The sequence below is a fragment of the Sprattus sprattus genome (assembly GCF_963457725.1).
Source record: "Sprattus sprattus genome assembly, chromosome: 16".
NCBI lineage: Eukaryota > Metazoa > Chordata > Actinopteri > Clupeiformes > Clupeidae > Sprattus > Sprattus sprattus.
The window spans coordinates 16,904,116-16,919,585 of NC_137914.1; the positions used below are offsets into that span (position 1 = coordinate 16,904,116).

A 15,470-nucleotide genomic window follows, 5' to 3' on the forward strand; every position below is an offset into this window, starting at 1 on the left:
CATTCCCTTAAACTGCAGTGACTCACGTTAAGCCTTTGACTGGAAATCACTTGATTGTGTAACTAAAAGCTTAGAAATGAAATGAGTTTGTGTCAAAAGTTTTGAGGGGAGCCGCACTTATGTGAAACCCTGTGCAGACCAAATGGACTGGGTTTTTAACAAAGCTAAGCCACTTGGCTACTAAAGCTGTCCTCGGTGGAGTATTCCAAAGCCCTAGCGAGTGCTTATATTATTTCTGTCGCTTTCATGGTAACTCTACCTGATTGGTCCTACAAAAGGCTTCCTACACAGGAATGTGGAGTGGCTTACACAGCCACATAAGAGCTCTCGAAGGTGTTAATCCGTGATTTTTACACATTGACCAGCCATTTTCTGAAATTATTGATTTAATGTTTTGTTCCAATGTAACTCCTCAAAAACAAAGGCAGTTAAAACTTTAACACAAACAAGTGCAAAATACAGACACAATTATTACAATATGTGAATTAAGATCTCATCGTGGTTATATGAGATGACGGATAAAATAGCTTGTTACATGAAATGTAAACATTATAAATCAGCTGTAAATCAAAATTAGGAAATAATAATGACAAATTCCTTCACATTCATTACATATTAACTGATTTCTTCATACTGAGAATGGGGAAGAGGGGGGTTGTAGGCACTATGGCTTTATCAACATGATGCTGTTAGCACTAGTTGACATTCACATCACACAAGTGGGTAAGAAACGCTTCGTAGCAGTCACATTTTAGGCAGAACATGCTGTAAGGTCACATTTAGTGTTCTATATTACATTTCAGCCTTAAAAATGGACCAATCAAACTTAAAGATGAGCATATAGCATAATTCAACAATTTCCTTGTAAACATTCAGGAGTCACATCTGCCTTGATATGACATACAAGCTCAGAATTAATACTGAAAATCAAACATGTAAGACTTCATAAAAGAGGTTAATCGGTAGGTGTGTGTGCGTGTGGAATTTGTGGTCAACATTTATCAACGTTAGTGTTTAAAGGGCCCTTGTTTGATACAGGCAGATGGATGGCAGAAATAGAATAGCACGCCTTGATAGACCACTGTCTACTTCAGGCATATTACCATTTTAAAGGCCATATGGAGGTAACACGGTAGTGGGTCAAAACAAAAGGATCAGAGCAACCTGGGGAATTGGAGTGTTAATAAACTGGGGGACCAAGACTAAACTAATGCTCACCAACTTGAAAGCCAAGCATCTCATTGCACTATCAAACCTTAAATACTGAGCTTTTGATTTGAATTTGAAATGTAACTTGTTTCCAACTCTATAGGAAATATAGGTGCCATTGCAGAGATATTCCCCATGGAATTCTCAGCCAGGCTCAGCTTTTAGCCAATCAGAAACTTGGAGAAGCCAGGTAGGTCAGGGAATGGGCCTCCAGGATGTCAGTCAAATCCAGGTTTGGAGCTAGGCTGAACTAAGAGGGAGGGGGAAGGAGGAGCAGAGTGCAATGCTGAATGGAAAACCTTATATGTTGTATATGACCTTGTAGCGTTATTTATCTGTGTTTTAAATATTATTAGGAATGAGTGAGTATAGGTGGCTATGAAGTTAACATATTGGTACAGAGAAGTCGTCATTACATGAACAGGTAAAATATGATTGGATAAATTACATTCTAAAAAAGTATTGCTTCGGGGACATGATTTGCAATCAAAACATTTTCAAATATGCTCCATTTCATCAAGGCACATTTCAGAAATCCTTCAAAAAGTACTAAAGATTTGAATTATTGTCGAAATATTGTGGTAACATTGTATTGAAGGGCTTTACGAGGTACTGGCCTTACCAGACCAGTTCTGTCTATGGTATGAAAATCTGTATTCTTTGGTTATCCTATTGAAGTGAGATTAAGATGCATATACACTGTGTGCACAAATATTAGGCAAGTGAGTATTTTGAACATATCATAATTTTTATGCATATTTTCCAACTCCAAGCTGCATAAACTTGAATGCTTATTGGATTTAAGCATATCAGGTGTTATGTATCTGTGTAATGAGGGAGGGTGTGGCCTAAGAAGATCAATACCCTATATCAAGGTGTGCATAATTATTAGGCAGCTTATTTTCCTAAGGCTAAATGGGCAAAAAAGAGATTTAACTGACTGTGAAAAGCCAAAAATTTTATAAAGTCTTTCAGAGTGATGCAGCACTCTTGAAATTGCTAAGATATTGGGGCCTGATCACAGAACCGTCAAACGTTTTGTTGCAAATAGTCGACAGGGTCACAAGAAACGTGTTGAGAAAAAAAGACTCAAACTAACTGCCAAAGATTTGAGAAGAATCAAACGTGAAGCTACCAGGAACCCATTATCATCCAGTGCTGTCATATTCCAGAACTGCAACCTACCTGGAGTGCCCAGAAGTACAAGGTATTCAGTGCTCAGAGACATGGCCAAGGTAAGGGAGGCTTAAACCCGACCACCACTGAACAAGACACATAAGTTAAGACGTCAAGACTGGGCCAAGAACTATCTGAAGACAGATTTTTCAAAGGTGTTATGGACTGATGAGATGAGAGTGTCACTTGACGGACCAGATGGATGGGCCCGTGGCTGGATCAGTAAGGGGCACAGAGTTCCACTTAGACTCAGATGCCAGCAAGGTGGAGGTGGGTCACTGGTATGGGCTGGTATTATTAAAGATGAGCTAGTTGGACCTTTTCGGGTTGAAATGAGTGATATGGACTCAAAATCAACTCTCAAACCTACTGCAAGTTTTTAGAAGACACTTTCTTCAAGCAGTGGTACAGGAAAAAGTCTGCATCTTTCAAAAAGACCATGATCTTTGTGCAGGACAATGCTCCAGCGCATGCATTGAAGTACTCCACTGCGTGGCTAGCCAGTAAAGGCCTTAAAGATGAAAGATAGTGACATGGCCCCCTTCCTCACCTGACCTAAACCCTATTGAGAACCTGTGGAGCCTTCTTAAACAGGAGATTTACAGTGCAGGAAAACAGTACACCACTATGAACAGTGTCTGGGAGGCTGTGGTTGCTGCTGCACAAAACGTTGATCGTCAACAGATCAAGAAACTGACAGACTCCATGAATGGAAGGCTTATTACTGTTATTGAAAAGAAGGGTGACTTTATTGGTCACTGACTTTTTTTTTTTAAATGTCAGAAATGTTTATTTGTATATTTTGAGTGTGTTTATTATTCTTACTTAAACAGATGAAAATAGACAAGTGAGATGGGAAATTTGTCGTTTTTCATTTAGTTGCATAATAATTCTGCACACTCATAGTTGCCCAATAATTATGCACACACAGATATTCTCCTAAGAAAGCCAAAACCTCACTTTTACTTTCTTAAATATTCAGGTTTGAGGATATTGACAATTTGGATTGACCGAGAGCATTGTCGTTCTTCAATAATACAATTAATCCTTAAAAATACAACTTGCCTAATAATTGTGCACACAGTGTATATGCTATTCAGTTTAAAAGCAGTATCAGGATGCCACCTCAGATATTACTGCATCTTACATGCTACACAGAACTTAAACATGCTAAAATATATATCATTCTCATTTTAAAACTAATTATTAAATCTCGAGGATGGCTCAGATTTTAGAAGCATCCATTCAAAGCAACTGAATTGCACTTACATTCCGGGTGATTCAGTTTCCATCTACTATACCTATTAGTGCTGTGCAGGTGACAGTGAAAAATTATGATGATCCCAATGTTTGGCCATAGCCTATAACAGTAAGCAGAGTACCATTGGTGTATAATGCCGAGGGCGCGAGGCCCCCACAGTGGCTTTGGTCTGGGCAGGATGAACCCCCTCACCGCTGCGTCTCAAGGCTGAGAGGCTGGTAGACGGGCACCCCGGGGTCATGGAGCGACGGCAGGCCCTTGATGATGTCAGCAGCCTTCTCGGCCATCATGATGGTGGGTGCATTCAGGTTGCCACTGACGACGCTAGGCATGATCGAGGCGTCCACCACTCGAAGTGCATCCAGACCATAGACGCGTGTCTGGGGGTCCACCACGGCCATGTGGTCCGTGACGGCGCCCATCTTGCAGGTGCAGGACGGGTGGTACGCGCTGTCCGCCTTTTGGCGCACAAAGGCGTCAATCTCGGCGTCCGTGGTGACCCCCGGGCCCGGCTGGACCTCGGGGCCTCGGAAGGGTTCGAAGGCCTTTTGGGCGAAGACCTCCCGTGACAGCTTCACACACTGCCTGAACTCCCACACGTCTATGTCTGAGAGCGAAGGAACATGAAGCAAAGAGGGTGAGAAAGTGAGGAAAAAAACAGATGTCATCACACAGATGATGACATTAACACTCTCTGCTTATACTGTCGCAAACCACTCAGCTTTCATACACTTCACTTTTGCACAGACTTTCCACTCATGAGTGCTGAAATAATTTAGACTGACAGCCTCCATGTCCCGACACTCCACTAGTTGAGTTTAAAAGTGAGGGACGCTAACGCCTGCTGGTTTCTTTAAAGACATTGTTTAATCAACCACACATATATCAGCTTACAGTTAGCTTCATTTATTCACCAAACCAGCTTAGCTAACAGTGAGGTACCCACTGAATCAGCTTCACCACCCATTCCGTATTTAGCCATAGAATCACTGGTCAGACATACACGGCACTCTCAAATTCTGTTCCCATCCTGGTCCGTTCACATTCTGGTCCCATGTGGAAGCGGGACAATGAAATGGGGAGCGTTTGAGTGATTGCTTGTCCCTTGTTGTGAACACTGCATGAAACTTAATTTACTGTATGAGGGAATGCGTGTGGTTATCTTTCTGTACTGTGGTGTAATTCTGTGTGTTGTATTATGTGTTCTGCATGAGCGCTGTAATTGTTCCCTATCCCAGTGAGCTCTCCCAATTTGCTAGTAATTGATAAGCTTTATTTAAGGGTGAGAGCAAGAGTGGGAAAAGGGGAGAGAAAGGAGGCAGTGCCTAAATACTGGTATGGCTAGATTGCATATTATTGGCCAGTTTTGTTTTCTTTGGCTCAAGTCTTTTGTTTACTATTTTTCATTGCACATTTTGGGCACTGTGAATAAACCTGCTTGTCTGGGAATTCCCAGCCCCTTCACTGCATTTCATTTCAGTTAGTCTGGCGAAGTACTAAATGGAGATCCACTTCAGTCACGTAATTGGACACGCCTTTAACCAATCAGACCAACGATACTATACAACGATACAACGATCGGTAATAAAGCAAACACATATTTTTTCTGTATGAATTGTTCCAGAGCAGATTTCTGTTCTACTTTCAAAGAAAACTTGCCTTTGAAATCATCCAAGACAGCCGCGAGAGCAGTATATAGTTTGCTGTGCTTTTCTCTTTGCTTTCGCTTTTGTTACGTAGACGTGGTTATTTTAAATCCGCCAATGGCGCGGCAGGTAGCCAAAAGCCAGTTTGTGATTGGTCCCAGAGATCCTGAGAATGCTGTAGTGATGCTGTGCAATCTTTGCCAGACCCACTTCTCAGGCAAAATCAAATTTGCCGGAAGAAGAGGGGCGGGACTTCCCAGACAATAAACCTGCACTATTTGTCACAAAAAAAATCCTTTGATTTTTTTATGTTTCTACCCTCTTGTACCACCACAAGTTTTTAAGTCTCACCCATCCACTAGGTGAGGAAGGGGTTACAAAGTCCCTGTCTAGGAGAAGTGGGATCTGCTTTCAATCCAAGGCGTGGCAATGCTGACCTGTTGTGAGGTAGTTGGGCTGAAGGATCGGGTGATCCAATGGATTCCGGCTCTTGAGTTTCATCCATCCAATACTGGTGCTCCTCATCGGTCCCACATGAACCTGCGCCATTATAAATAATAACAGGTCTTCAGTTAGTTGGGGACGTTTGTCATCATCATACAAGCAAGAGGAACTGTTATCTGCCATCAAATCACAATATGCAACCTGCAAGCTGTCTGCAGGATCTTAGGTAAAGCTTAAGAATTTCAGCTTATCTCACCTTAACTTTAATTGACTTTAATTCTAACCGAAACAAAATCTAAGTTCAATGTAAAAGTTGTATCCAAGATTCCCATGTTATCAATGTTCAGTGTAATTTTATGTAGTCACATCAATAACCTTTACATGGACGCAGGTTGAGTTGAAGTGTCTAAGCATAAAAGGAGGGGTTGTAAGCATGAGTGCACTGGGCTCGGGGGGTGGGGGTGGAAATTATTTTTCAACACTTGCAAAGACTTGTTCATGCCGCGGTTAAGATATCTTAAAAAGAACAGAAACTGCAAATGAGAATGAAAGAACAAAAATTAAACGAAACAGAGACAGAAATAAAGAGAGAGAGAAAGTAAATATAGGCTTAAAAAGCAACAATTGAAGGAAAAGCACCTGGTAAGCCTCAATCTTGGAGCTGGTCCGACCGTGATCCACAACCTGAGAGGGCAGGAAATGGAACTGGATGTCGGGCTGGGTGACGCCAGGTCGGCTACGGATGAAACCCCCACTCTCCAGGTGCGCTGTGGCCCCGTAACCTAGGAGACAGACCAGACAGGGGAGGGGGGTGCAACCACCCAGTCACGCTCTCTGACTCACCTCAGTCATGCTTTTATGGCTAATAACTTAAACTCCCGCAGCTTGCTGTTGCAGCTTCCTTCATGTCTGCAGCCCATAACATGACAAACACAGACTAAAGCAGTTAAGTCTCCCAGTGCTGGAATTTACCTGTCTGCTGCAGCATCCACTCAATGCCAATCTTTATCATGAGAAAAGGCTTCTGGGCTTTATAGAGTGTTATAGGCTGAGTGCACTGCTGCTGCACATACAGCTCCAAGTGATCTTGCAGATTCTGGCCGACTCCTGTGGAGACAAACACAACCAGACAGTTATACCAACATACATAGACAGAGACTCACACACATAGAGAGAGTAAATATGGGCCGTAAAAGAAAACAACCTATTTAATCATTAACCCAGCCATTCAAAGATCATTCCTACCAGTTTGTCAGCTACATGACCTCATTTGACCTCTTTACACATGCATTCAACTAGCATGAGTTAAGTAAGGGGTAATGTATAGTCTGGCGGTCTTTATCTAAAAATAAATCCCGGCGGGACGAACAGGACCCTGACGAGCAGCGGAGGGGTCTTATTTCGTCCCGAAGGGATTTATTTTTAGATAATGACTGCCGGACTATACATTATCCTGCTTAATATATGGTTACTTGCCAAAACGATAGAAGACATACCTCCAAAATACCTCTTTTTAATGATTTTGTTGCTGTTTCGTGAATTCCGCTAAGAAGTAGGAAATAGTTCTTCAGGCTAAAAGAACTTTAAAGTTTCAGGTGTTGCGTAGATTATGACTGTTACTTAGTACAGGTTGTTTCTAAGATGGGCGAGGAAACAGACATGGAAACATTAAAGGGACAAAACTGACAGAAGGAGAATGAGTGAGCTTGGGATGATGGGAGAGTGGAGTTCACCTGGCAGGTGCTGGACCACAGGGATGCCCAGTTCCTTCAGGTCGTCTGCATTTCCAACGCCGGACAGCATCAGCAGCTGTGGTGAGTTTAAAGCCCCTCCGCTCAGGATCACCTCTTTTTCTGCATACACCTAACAAAAGTTTGCATGAAACACAAATACAGACACATATAAATACACACACACATACACGCGTCACAGACAAACATTAACCCTAATGTTTGTTCTGTGCATGCAAAGTGCATCATACAGCCCATAAATATGCTTGATGTGGATATGGAAAAAACAGAGGGGGGAAGTGCTAATTGATGACGACTGCACAGAGAGAATCTGATGGAATGCAAACAGGAATGTCTCTGACACTCTCAGACCTGGTGAGTAATCCACACCACTGGAGTCCTTAATTCAGCCCAGAACACATTTAGCAGACACTTTTATACAAAGTGAGGTACAAAGGAGAGAACAATCAACCTATGCGCAAAAGAGACCTACCCTAATGAACTGTGTATTCTTTGTGACCTTTAACCTTACCCTTTTAGTTTCCCCGTTCTGTATGTACTCCACTCCGATAGCCCTGGTCCCATCAAACAGAATGCGGGTGGTCAGGCAGCGTACCTCTGCCTTCAGGTTGGGTCGGGACAGCACGGGCCGCAGGTAGGCACTGGCTGTGCTCCATCTTTTCCCTGAGGGTGATCATAATCATAGGACACTTAGCAACAATTGTGCACCAACCCCACTTGGCGAACTACAGATCACTTCCACGAGACCTTCATTGTGATGTGCTTTGAATGCTTGATAGTATGAGCGAGAGCCATAAACACCGTTTAGTGTCGAGTTTTAGTTCTTGCACTAAAGCATGACACTAGACAGCCCCAAGGCAGAGCTCAAGAACTCTCATCTGAACCCAAACACTGACTTGAAAAAAACATAAGATATTCCCTAAACAGTGTTTTGATGAAGGCATTTACTGATTGATTTAAAGGAGATTGGGGACATGTTTTGCAAAATGGGAGTTCAAAGTATATCTCCAGATGCCCTGACCTTTGTGTATGGTCATATCCATCCAGCCCAGACCCTCCTGCTGGTGGCCATTCATGTCATCTGTGAACGGGTAGCCGGCCTGCTGCCCGGCCTCGATAAAGGCCTGGTGCAGGGGGTGATTGGTTCTGCCACGAGACACGTGCAGTGGTCCGTCGCCTCCTCTGTAGCGATCACCGCCCAGCTCGTGGGCCTGAGCTTTACGGAAGTAGGGCAGGCAGTGGTCGTAATCCCAGCCATCGGCACCCTCCCTCTGCCAGCGGTTGTAGTCTTCGGCGTGGCCGCGGATGTACACCATGGCATTGAGGGAGGACGAGCCTCCCCACACACGGCCCCGGGGCCAGTACAGCACACGGCCGTCCATGCCTGCCTGGGGCAGCGTGTGGTAGTGCCAGTTGTACTTCTCGTCGCACAGATTGTACGTAAGAGCTGCCGGCATGTGGATCTTCCAGGACAGCCGGACACTGTTGAGGAACATGTCCTTGGGCCCAGCTTCTAATAGCAGAACCGAGTCAGAGGCGTTCTCCGTCAGCCGGTTTGCAAGCACACAACCTGCAGAGCCAGCCCCTACGATGACATAACTGTAAGAGGGGGTCTTCTGGCTGGCAGTGGTGGTGCTGTAACTACAAGGCCATTTGCATACTTGCATTAGGGCCTGGGAGGACCACAAGCCGGGTGCCCGGCTGACACTCCTGAGGCCACAACTCATTGTTCTGGAGACTGCAAATGAGAGCATGCTGGCTTGGTCTGTCTGAACTTCATGCAGAGTCAGAGTGCCCCAATGCCAAGCCCTTGTGATGACCAAAGCACAGATAGAAACGGACCCCTAAAGAAGAAAGAGTGCATAAACACATGGAAGTAAACATGACAGTTTATGTGGCTTAATTTTGTATGGCTCAATAACGTACAAATATGATTCCTAAATAGTCACCTCAACAAACAACGTTGCAAAACCAACAGCTAGGCATGAAGTGAGCTTTCATAATGATTGAATGGCGCAGGTCAGCGAGAGACAGACAAAAAAAAAGGTGGCTGAAGAGGGCAATAGCCTACTATAATGTCCCGACCTGATTGAGTCCCTGCACGTTTCATTTCCTTGAAAAACACCTTTCTGTTTAAAGTCTTCGTAACAGGAGCCTATGTTGTGGTAGGCCGCTGAAAAACGGTTTCTTTAAAAACATGGGACGACGTTGTGAGAGATCGCATAAATATAAAATACGGATTGGGCACTGACAATGTGTATTCCCCGATTAGCAAACTCATTCAAAATCAGAACAACATCAATGTGAAAACACACTTACGTGCACAAATATTTCCCAGCATACAAAACTTTATAAAAAAAACAAGCAGCCTTCGGTACCAGCTGCTATTCAACTCTGTGCACTGCAGAAACTCCAGAAGACTTCTCTGGGGCGGGGTTTGGGGACGTAGAGAGGCAGGGCGCCCACAAGTCCCGCCCACGCCGGAGGGGTTAACATATAATCCCTCATCATTGACTTCAGGGACTTTTTCAAAACTAAAAAACTCAAAACGTCAGCCATGGAAGTGGTTAATAAGGCCCTTCATCGTCGTGTTTGAGCGAGTCTGCATCGATACTGGGCCTTTTCCAATCCAGACCTTCCCCACTTCCTGTCCCGAAGTGAACTTTGTTTTGTGATCGCACTCGCTGCTGCTGAGGACACTCTTAATAAGGTGGTAAAGTGTTTTACAGAGGCAAACTTTGGGATGAGCTTGACGGAAAAGGAAATTGACGTCAGATATTATTTCATATTGAAGTAACGAACATTATAATGATAATTAAAAAAAATTAAACATCAAACCCAGGCAAATGGAGGATTTCTTTCCTCTTTCCTCCTTTCATTATGATGTGTGGAATTGCATTTTTATGAGTTATTTCGGTGAACTTTTCTAGACGCTGTAATATGCAGACCCACGGATGATGTGTGTGTCATATGTAGGTCTACTTCTTTCCGATATTCAGTTTTTTACTGTATTTGCTGCCTTATATCAGTTTCATTAAATTACTCCTCAATTAACAAATATGCGGCCATTAAAACAACTGTATGTAGAGCTACGATGCTTCACTGACACGGAACAGTTGCACATGCTTTCGACACTTGGGCTGTGGTATGGTAGTGGCATTTGAGACCTATCCCCTAACAGGCATAACCGTGGGAATTCTGGCAGGGGTTGTCCGAACCAGCTTTCAAACTTTTGCAGTTCTGCCTTTCAAAAAGGCAATACAGACTGAGGGATTATTCTATATTGAGGAATAGCTTTGTTTATTGTGATATCCCCAATAACTTTTGTGCTCTTGCCCATGTTGAGTTTATGCACACATATTCTGCCTATAACACTTAAACATGTGAAATTATCAGAGTAGATCACTAAACGCCCCCTCCCCCCGCGCACATATTCCGCCTACAGCAATTGTCAGTGTAATTTCTTCGCTGAATATGGGTCTACATCAGTATTTTTGACAATGTGACTTGCCTATTCAGACTATTAAGATTGACATAAATATGTCTATGGGCCCAGGTATATTTATAAAAATAAAAAAAGTCAATGGTGAACTGACATATGTCTCGGACCCCCTGCAGTGCCGTGGCGGACCACCAGGTGTTAAAACATCCTGAGCTAAATTATCAAATCATCATTTTAGTTAGCATTAGAGGGAAGTTATACGTTTCCACAGCACACTCTGTGTGACTGGTCAACAGAAACGTCATGTTGCTCTCAGCCTTTTTTCGGCCGCTAGTGTTGCGCATCTTGCATTAACGATTCATTTGATGTAGATTTGACAATTTAGTGGCTTGCTGAATTCATGTTTTGATATGTTTTATCGCAGGCTAAGGAGGCTACAGGAAAGTAATTAATTAGTCACATATAGTGCAGTTTCAGATTATATATCAGCCGGCATAGCCTACAATATTTGATAACCAGGTCGTAATAACTTTAGAACAAATTCACCTTTTATGTCTGACATCAGCGCGTTGCCACCAGTTTGGGGGTTAAACAGGTCGAAGTTCCCACCCACAACGTTTCTCCGTTTCATATCTGACTGTGCGCTCCTAGAGTGATCTCTAATCTACCAACCAACCTATCGGCGACAGCATGCGGTGCCTTCATCTTCACTGGATTTTAACATGGAATCTGGTCACAGTTGTTTCGAGTTTCTCGTCATCACCAGTACGCTAAGTGACTCTTTAAAGCTGAAATACCTGTAGCCTCAACATTTTTAAATTCTTGTAACAATCTTATCAGATTGTTATCTGATTAAAAGCAAAATATGTTTTTAATTACGTAACTAATGGCTTTTTTTTTTTTAGGATATCAGTATTACCAGTGACGTTCTGGGTAGGTGCATTTCTCTTAAGTGTGTGTGTTTGTTTGAGACACCTATGTTGAAGACTTACTTGCATGACTCTTTTGTTGTTCTTGCTCTTCTTCTATACACAACTTTTCTTCTAATGGTTCGGTTTTATTTTGTCTTAAAGAATCAAGGGGACCCCACGAGACTGTTTCAGCCATTATGGTTTTAAGTTCTTCTCAGATAGTAAGTGCTTTAAAAATGTCAACCCCAGCATGGAATACAAAAAACACAAAAGCCAATGAAGTCATTAATAAATACAACTGATTGAAAACACATTGTACTTAAGATCATGTAATATGTATGTTGCACTAAATGACTGTATACCATGCATTCACTTTTAGAATGTTACTTGTGGTCCTGAGGGTACGTAAAATTTTCTGGTTTATTTAACTTTTTTGTTTTATGTAGTTTTATTATAGTTGATAAAAACTTTTTTTGTTTTGACAGGCTTCCCGTTCTGTTAGCCTAAACCATACTCAAAGTTATTATTTTTTTATTTCCTTAAAAACCATGAAAGCTTGATGCCTAAAGAAACTTCAGTGTATGACACTTGAGACCTGATCTTCATCTACAGTATACATGTTTTAATAAGGGTATCTGAATGAATCTCTGAACCAACACACGACTGTTCTACCTAGAACCTGTTGATGCCTATGAGAGTCATGAGAGCAACCCATCTGTTTTACACGATCTGAAGCTAGAGGTCACATCCACTGATGAGGGTCCAGCGCTAAAAGTGTCCTGGGCTGTCATAGTAGATGGTGAGATTGGTCAACTAAAATGTATTAGGAGCATCTCAGTTTGCTTTAAGTCCAGAAACACTGCTAATGATATGCCTGTTCTATTTCAATTTTCAGCAAGCACTAGTAGTCTGTCTGGATTATGGCTTGAAGTGAAACAAAGAGATGCTCTTTGGTGTCAATATAGCCCTCCATTCAACAGTGTTTCAATAATGGACGTGGACGTGGTATGTTTTACAGGTTAGATAAATACATTGACTATCTGTGATGGGTTTGCTCTCCCAATATTAATCCCCTGTTGCTTGCTTTGTTTTATAGCTGTGGTTCAGCTACATTGTCCAAGTTGAACCCGAGTCCTATTACCACATAGTAGCCCATAACTTGCCAGAACCACCATTTGGATCGAAAATAAAAATTAGAAAATCGAAAGATATATTCACTCCAGGTATGATTCTATATGCTGTGCCTTCAATTTGCTTTAGTCAATAATTTGTTAAGTTATGAGTTTGTACATGCGTACATGTGTGTATGCATATACCAAATCTGTGACAAATCAGTCATTCACGATCGCTTGTTCATTTAACGGTTCTGTCTCTACTTCAGCGTGTGACGATGCCATTATGAAGAGTCATCCTAAATGTGTGAATAGAGGTAAGAGAACATTTTACCAACATAAATTAACAGTTGAAACTGACAATTTAACTACACTTTATATAATAAAATATGTGCAGTAAATGCAGCTGGACAATTTTAAATAATGGCAAGATTGTAACGATCATACACTTCAATCATTCCAGAACCCACCAGGCAGTTTGAACCAACTGGTGAGTCCAACTTCTCTTTTCATGTCTTCTGACAGCCAGCCCTCACCCCCAAAAGTCAAATTGTTTATTCACGTGCTATTAATGTTCTTCTTCCCCCCCTACCCCCCCACCCCCAAAAGAAAAAACAGCTTCTAGCACACAGAGTGGTAAGTGTGTCTTCATTTGCTTGTCAGTGTCCTCTGTTGGGTTTCAGACGGTGTTGTTGACTTAATGGTTCATCTTCATGTCATCACACAGATAATCACTCCAGGTCTTCTTTGATCGTGTCAGTGTCCATGTTGGTTACGCTGTTGGTGTTTGCCACTGGATTCAGCCTCTGTGAGTTTCACTGGTTAAACAGTGTTTTTTACGGACTGAATTGATTCAACAGAGCACTCTCAGCAGTTCATGCTTTTTGTTGGTGTAGACTTCAACGGTTTCCCCTCCGTTTCTTTCTCTCTCTAGATACAGGTCATCGGTGGGCTTTGAGGAGCCCCTCTAAGACGACCTACGAGTGTGCTCCCGTGTCTGTGCTGATCGTGTACCCGGCAATGGACGGTGTGTTCCAGCAGGCCGTGGTGGCGCTGGCTGACTTCTTGCAGAGCAGCGGCACCTGCAAAGTGGCCATCGACGTGTGGCAGCGGGAGTCGCTGGCCGAGCTGGGCCCACTCCGCTGGCTACACACCCTTGCAGAGACCTCCAACAGGGTCCTAGTTTTGCTGCCTGGCCGTGCAAAAGACTGCGGTACGAGTGGCTTTATAAATGTGAACATACAGTAGGGCATGTAGTGCTGACATCAGTACAACCAAGAACATTATTGATGTGTTCAAATGTTTTTTTCTCTGTGACGCACTATAGATTTTTTTAAGTTATTAAAGTAAATGAATAGTTTAAATTCCTTACATTGTTGTGACCATACATAGCTATATACTTACTAATCTCCCACAGGCCTGTCTCGTTAACCTCCTCATCTTTTTCTTTTTCACTCATCGTAGATGAGTCTGTGGGAAGGCTGTTGGCTCCCTCTCAGATGGGGCACACAGTCCCTGCTTCGGCTTACGAGCTCTACCCGTTAGCACTCAAGATTCCCGGTAAATCCAAGCTGCGGGTGGTTCACCTTGGCAAGGCGACTGCCAAAAGCAGCATGCCGGTGGAGCTGAGGGGATGCCGGTCCTTTGCCCTGCTCAAGGACCTCCAGAAGCTCCTCCATGACCTCTGCCCCGAACGCAAGGCAGCCAGGGGCCCGTGGCTGAAGTGCTGGGTGGGTGGAGGGAGGCAGAACTCGGACAAGGCTCTGGGCAAACTGAATGAGATGGTGCAGCAGCTGGAGAGATATGGTGTGATAGAGCAGTCAAATATGGTGTGATAGTGATACAGCAGTCAAATATGGTGTGAGGGTCAAACATGGTGTGATCCAGCAGTCAAATATGGTGTGAGAGCAGTCAAACACGGTCGCAGCAGTCTGTGAGCAGATATGTCCCTGGTTGGCTGAAGTTCTAAAAGTATTTATTTTTCATCGATCTTCTGAGAACTTTTACCATGTGATGAGTTATTTTCACATTTTAACTTTTTTTTCCAAAGTTAGGTCAAACTGGTACATCAGACAGGCTTCACTCTCATTATATATTTTGTAAATTCACAAGACATTTGAGTGCTCAGTATACCTCAGCTGTTCAATACATGATACTTGCAAAAACATTTCTTGTTATGGTATCTTTCTGCTCTCACAGGCATTAAGTAAATAAATACTGGGAAAAAGATAAAGATAGTGTTTTATCTGTGTGCGTGCACCTTTCTCTTGAGCCTTGATGAAACTGATAAGCCTGAGGTTCTACAAAACAGGATACCACTGCTTTGCATAACAAGACATTTGTGTGATTATCTCCTCCACGTGAGTAGGTTATCAGATCATGTTAGGTACGTTTCTCAAAATGCATCTCTGTCGTTTCTTTATCGTGTCTGTCTTGAACATCAGCGGAAGAATCGCCATAGACTTTCAAACTTGATTTTTATTTATGTGTTTTTAAATATCGTTTGTACAAAAAATAG

General features: G+C 42.8%; 1 protein-coding gene across 2 annotated transcripts; it reads right to left on the bottom strand.

Annotated features, from left to right (window-relative positions):
- Positions 1-403: 403 nt before the first annotated feature.
- Positions 404-9,884, bottom strand: chdh (choline dehydrogenase). 2 transcript variants are annotated; one of them, XM_080853562.1, is made up of 8 exons: positions 9,807-9,884; positions 8,509-9,331; positions 7,999-8,150; positions 7,470-7,599; positions 6,709-6,843; positions 6,376-6,518; positions 5,730-5,832; positions 404-4,253 (listed from the first exon to the last, which is right to left on the bottom strand). In XM_080853562.1, exons 2-8 carry the CDS (start codon positions 9,239-9,241, stop codon positions 3,835-3,837), a joined length of 1,815 nt encoding a protein of 604 aa, XP_080709688.1. In that variant the 5' UTR covers positions 9,242-9,331; positions 9,807-9,884; the 3' UTR covers positions 404-3,834. The 2 variants fall into 2 exon arrangements, with proteins under 2 accessions (XP_080709688.1, XP_080709687.1); XM_080853561.1 differs by having other exon boundaries at positions 9,437-9,872.
- Positions 9,885-15,470: the final 5,586 nt, after the last annotated feature.

Bases quoted from the DNA above. Each gene is read 5' to 3' on its own strand.
- chdh (XM_080853562.1), bottom strand. From the start codon at position 9,241: ATGCTCTCATTTGCAGTCTCCAGAACAATGAGTTGTGGCCTCAGGAGT. The intron at 6,844-7,469 runs GTGAACTCCACT...TTGTCTCCACAG, and splicing joins TGTGGTCCAGCACCTGCCAG to GAGTCGGCCAGAATCTGCAA. The intron at 6,519-6,708 runs GTAAATTCCAGC...TCTGTCTCCTAG, and splicing joins GTGGATGCTGCAGCAGACAG to GTTACGGGGCCACAGCGCAC.